This window comes from Pelobates fuscus, chromosome 2, assembly GCF_036172605.1.
Source record: "Pelobates fuscus isolate aPelFus1 chromosome 2, aPelFus1.pri, whole genome shotgun sequence".
Taxonomy (NCBI): Eukaryota; Metazoa; Chordata; class Amphibia; order Anura; family Pelobatidae; genus Pelobates; species Pelobates fuscus.
The window spans coordinates 98,089,090-98,095,089 of record NC_086318.1 but is presented as its reverse complement, the minus strand read 5'-3'; the positions used below and the strand labels follow the sequence as shown (position 1 = coordinate 98,095,089).

Genomic DNA, 6,000 nt, shown 5'->3' with positions numbered 1-6,000 from the left:
GTATCACACTCATATTTTATAGAGCCTTAGCCAGCTTGCTAAGGCTCTATAAAATGTAAGTGTGATACTGTCATTTTTGTATTACATAACTAGATTTGATGTATTACACTATTTCCAACCTTTCTGCTTTTGTCTTTCTATATAGATCAAGAAAATAAAGACAGCTGCTCTACCCAAAGAAAAGTCCTTGCTGTACTAAAGACTAAAACGTCTACTATCAAGAGATTATTATTTGTGAGGACTAGCATTGATTTATTTCTTGTTTGTTCCAAAATCTATTTTATTTTTATTTTTTTATTGTCTATTGGCAACGTTTTTTTTTTTTAATCTTTCTATTGTTGCGATTTCAATCATGGATTGTAATTTATTTTATTTATTTTTTGTGCTCATGCTTAATTTTTCCAAAGCTGTAATAAAGTCATCAAATGAATAATAATGAAAAATAATGAATGATAATAATGAAAAATAATATATATATATATATAGTTAATGTCCTTAGAAACTTAGGGCGGACTTATTGTATACGGCTGAACAGGGATATACATCTGCTGTCCAAGATTAGTGGGAATTATGGTCTGTTAAAGCGGCACAGATGGTGCTTGGGACCGTAACGCCCCCTTATCCTGTGTTATTCCTCATTTAATGCAGGAAATAAGTGCACGGATGATGTCATCATCCACTAAGTATAGAATTCTAAAACATGATTTGAATGAGATGCTATATAGCCTCTTACTTCTCCCTCCTCTAGCACAATTGCCTGTCTAAGACTTTCATGGCACAAGATTGGATAGCAATGCACATGTTTTAATTTATCTGTACATTGCAGCAAATACAGAGATATAGTTTGTGCACACAAGAAATAAGATTTCTCTTCTCTCAAAAAAAAACAAAAAAACCACACACACCATGGCCATTACTACCTCTCCATAAAACTTAATCTGCAGATTGAAATTATACGATGTCAGAACACCCAAAACACAAGCTTTAAAAATTGTGTATTTATTTTCCTAACATTTTATACAAAAAAGTAACAAGCACACATGAAGTACATTTCAACATGTGTATTTATGTATACATATTAATATATATGATACAGACATTCCAACAGTTGTTAAATCTCAATCTGAATCACAGAAGGGCTGACATTTGTAATTAGGCACTTTACGAGTAGTTAATAGTTTACAAATTTAACTTCCTGCACAAAAAGATAGAAAAAAAGCCTTTAAACACACTGATATTTACAAAGATGAATATGAAAATAAAAATGTTTTATAGTGTTTATCTGATTAGTGGCAAGTGTCTCCCATAACTATTTTAAGCAAAAATACCCAGCAACTATGCATTGTACTTGAACATACACACTATGTATTTAGAATTTTCCAAACTGTGCTCCATGTTGTGTAGGCATGCACACAGGACAATTTAATGCTTTTATAAGGAAAACCGGCCTATCCAAATTGCTGCCCTCCTTATACGTCCATAGATTTTGACTAAGTGTGCCTGATTCCTGGATGTTAAAATATATTTCTTGGTAGATGTACTGTACAACATTAACATCTCAAAAGAAATGGCACATGTGACCACAACAAAACCTAACTATAGTGCATACATTTTAATATAATGCCCAGAATCATAGATTTGGAATGCAGAAGCCCAATCTCCAAGATTGCACAAATGTAATGAAATGCACTCAATATGTGTTTAAGCAGTCTAGTATATATCTATATATCCATCACATACTATATTTTACAATATGCATACAAGCATTGCCTAGCACTAATTGCATGTATAGAGGCACAGTCTACAGATTAAACAAGGGCCACGTTTATCAAGGCACCTAATTTCACTTCAATAAGTGTGGCCATTAATTTTACATATACATTTTACATGCAGGGAATTTCCTTTATGCTTATTTTAGAATAAGTCATAGCTTGTTAGAAAAAAGAAAAAAAAAAGGAAGACTTTTTTGATTTTTATAGAATAGGCAATAGGTAGGTAATTTGTGAAACATGATAACTGACCAAATAAACTATTTAGAAAAGAATTCTGGTGTAGAAAAAAATAAATAAAAAAATATTCAACTTGGATATAAATGAGCACAACAGATACCTCATTCCTGTAGTGAAGTTCTCCAGTTTGAAGAGGTAGATTGGTTTTACCTAAATTAACTGAGCATCTGATAGCAGGCACAGTAAGAAGGTTTAGGCCTTGAAATGTTAGGTTTTAAGTACAATTTTTTCTAGTTATAGATTATTAAAAGTGTAATAACTATAATTAACTAATTAAGCTACTTTAAAATAAGCAGCCTTAGCATTGCAAAGTATTGTCTTGTATTACATTAGCTGCTGAGAGGCACTACACTACATAGGATCTATTTAGAAACATTTTCACACTGTACCTTAAGGTGCTAAGTTACATGATGATTGACATTTGACAAGGCTAGATTTAAATGATACAAATAAAAAAAAGGGTTAACAGTAAAAACTGTAAGATTAAAAAAATAAATAAAAATATTGTACAAAGATTAATGTTCTGTGACTAGTAAATGCTTATTTGACAATTTAACCGGATTATCTTGATGCTTTAAAAACATTAAAAAGTTATATATATAAAAAAAAAAAAAAAAAAAAAAGGATTGTATTTAAAACTTGTAAAATATAAATGTTTGATAGAAATTTCAACAAAACAGCTTCTTGGAACACGTAAGATTCATGGAAACTTCTGTAAATAAATCAGCGAATTTAGTGTTTTTCTCCAGTATGTTCAAAAAACATGAAATCCTGCAAAAGAAAAAAAAATGTGATTAAAAATATGGATTTTAGTGATTTTTTGTTTGTTTCTTTTAAGGTGTTATACCTCCTGGATAGACTTGTGCACTTCTCTCGTTCAGCTGAGTTGAACGAATAAAATGCCTGTTAGGCTCTAGACAAAACAATCAGTTTGTTTATCATTAAAATATCGATTCATTTGTCAAAAGATTAACAGACATCTGATTCGTTCAAAGCAGCCGAAAGGAATTTCTGCACAAATCTACAACAGAAATTCAGAGTAAATGACAAATTCAAAAAACATGTTAATGTATCTCAGATTGCAAAAATCTAATACATATTTGTCGGTCAGCTTTAAAATAAATTTACAGCCACAAACTGATTAAATAAGTTGCAGATAACAGATTTCATTTAAAAATAAAAAAAATAAACAAACCTCAAATGTTTGCTTTACACAACATATATTTGTTACAGGAAGTCTTATTTTTGTCTGATATTGCAGGAAAGCTACTAATGATGAAACAAATATATATATATATATATATATTTATTACCTAGTATATTTGTCATAAAAAGGACCAGAGGGAAACTGTAAAAATACCAATTCTCTGTTATCAATACTGAACCTGGTGTAAAACCAGGTTTACAAAAAAAAAAAAAAAAAATAAAAAAAAAAAAAAAATGAAAAGAATGTCCTCTACTCATTGTGTGTAACTACCATTTTATTGGTAGCCGAATAACTGCTTTCGATACAAGTCTGTTTGAAGCGCTCAAATATACTGTGAATGCTACTTTTAATTTATTTTTTTATTTTGTTGTGCATGGACCATGACAGCATTTCATACTGTTAAACAACCAGCAATTGTAAACATTTAGTGGGAAAACAGTAGAGCTTATTCTGCACATTTTATATTAATTGTTCAAGCTAGAGAGACACAGTGCTAGTGTTGGATCACAGAAGGTTAACAGGCTAGAGTTTGAGGAATAGGGACTGGTTGCTTAAACTGAATTACATTTAGGGCGCTATGCCCATGAGTAATAGTTTGTTAATGCAATAAGAGAGTAAGAAAAGGCCACTGGATTCACATCAGATTGTCACTGTTCCTGCAGGTAAAGTATGTGACTCAAGAATGCATAAACAATATATTATTCAGAACGTAACCAGCATAACTAATCAAGCTTGGGACGGCTGTATTTGCTGTAGGTAACATAATGGCATCATCTGGTCATGAGAAAGTCTTATAACGTAAACTGGTGTGCTGCCTAATTATACATCTGTCAGCTGATGCCTGAGCTCGGCAGGCTGCGGGCACATATGCCACTGGGTTGAGAGATTGCAGTTAGACGAGTGCAGAGGGGGATCTCCCTCTAGCTCAAGGTTGGTATAGAGGCCTGCATCTGGGAGCCACTAACTTGGGGGCACAAGCAGTCCAAGTCCATCTCCAGTTTGGAGAGGCAGAAGGCCCTGGTGTTATGTAGTCACAGATAGCGGCTGGTCTTCGGTCCGTGTGGACAATGCTGTGGGTTCTCACCCCTATTGGCCCTCGGCCCGAGTGGCCTTGTAGCATCGGGGTCATGCACTGGATGTAGTTGAGTGCCAGGAGGGGTCCCACTCCGCACCCGCATCCTTCTTCTGTGATCCTCCCTTCGAGGTTTAGGCAGCGATGCTTCTTGCTTTCCCTTCAGAGAGGCCCAAAAGCAGGTAAATATTTTATCCAGTCGCCTCAGGGATAGTGCAACATACTCCTGCTGTATCTTCTCATTAAGTGCTCTGCATGCCTCAAGGAATGGAGTCGTCCGCCATCTTAACCATGTGAAACATGGTGCAATTGAATTTAAGTGCAGCAACAGTCGTGAGAGTTTCAGCACTCCAGCGGGGAGTAGGATAACCCCCACCGGTCCAGAGGTGAGTGACGAAGCTGCTGAAAGGCTTCAGCTAGGTGTGTTTACCGGGTCGGGTGATCGGCCACTTCCCCCAACTGCCAGGCACACCAGGCTGCAGATCGCAACCAAGGCAAGTGCTTGTCAGACCGTTACACTCCGGCCATAGAACGGTACAGGTAATTGGGGTGTCGGTCTGCAGAGGAACCAAGCTAGTTTCTGTGTCGCTTTTGGCAATTTAGTCACAATTTCATGTTTGGAGAACCGGAGCTATTTATTATTTATTTATTTATTATTGCCATTTATATAGCGCCAACAGATTCCGTAGCGCTTTACAATATTATGAGAGGGGGATTTAACTATAAATAGGACAATTACAAATAAACTTACAGGAACAATAGGTTGAAGAGGACCCTGCTCAAACGAGCTTACATTCTATAGGAGGTGGGGTGTAAAACACATTAGGACAGGAATTTACAATCAAATAAGGTGGGCTGCCCTTTAGGAGAGGGAAAGAGACAGGTATGTGAGGTAAGGGTTAGTCTTGGAGGCCATAAGCTTTCCTAAAGAGATGGGTTTTAAGGCACTTCTTAAAAGATGCAAGACTAGGGGAGAGTCTGATGGCGGTAGGCAGGCTATTCCATAGGAAGGGAGCCGCCCGTGAGAAGTCCTGCAAGCGCGAGTTGGCCGTACGAGTGCGGACAACGGACAGGAGGTGGTCACGGGCAGAACGGAGAGACCGAGAAGGGACATACCTATGGATCTGTGAGGAGATATAAGAGGGGCTAGAGTTGTTCAGTGCTTTATAGGTGTGAGTTAGTACCTTGAATTGACTCCTATAGCATACAGGAAGCCAATGTAAGGACTGGCAGAGGGGTGAGGTGTGAGAGAAACGACTAGAGAGGAAAATCAATCTAGCAGCAGCATTCATTACGGACTGTAAGGGTGCAGTACGGCTATTGGGGAGACCAATCAGGAGAGGGTTACAATAATCCATGCGGGAAATTACTAGAGCATGGACAAGCTCCTTGGTAGTATCTGGTGCAAGAAAGGGGCGGATGCGGGCTATGTTTTTAAGATGGAATCTACAGGATTTGGCAACATGCTGGATGTGAGGCTCAAAGGTGAGACCAGAGTCAAGTATGACGCCAAGACAGCGTGCTTGCAAGGATGGACTGATGTTGGTACCACAAACTTGGAGGGAGAGCGAAAGAGGAGGATCAGTATTAGGAGGAGGAAAGACAAGGAGCTCAGTTTTTGAGAGATTGAGTTTCAGAAAGCGGGAGGACATCCAGTCAGAGATGGAAGAAAGGCAAGCAGTGACACGTTGCAGGACGGCAGGGGAGAGGTC

General features: G+C 37.2%; 1 protein-coding gene across 2 annotated transcripts in view; it reads right to left on the bottom strand.

The window, feature by feature from the left end:
• Window positions 1-985: 985 nt before the first annotated feature.
• Window positions 986-6,000, bottom strand: part of LOC134586729 (phospholipid scramblase 2-like) — a 48,768-nt gene continuing 43,753 nt past the window's right edge. For both annotated transcript variants that reach the window (XM_063442487.1, XM_063442488.1), the window contains exon 9: window positions 986-2,780. In XM_063442487.1, the coding sequence (XP_063298557.1) occupies window positions 2,742-2,780 (39 nt within the window). In that variant the 3' untranslated portion in view covers window positions 986-2,741. The remainder of the gene's footprint in view (window positions 2,781-6,000) is intronic.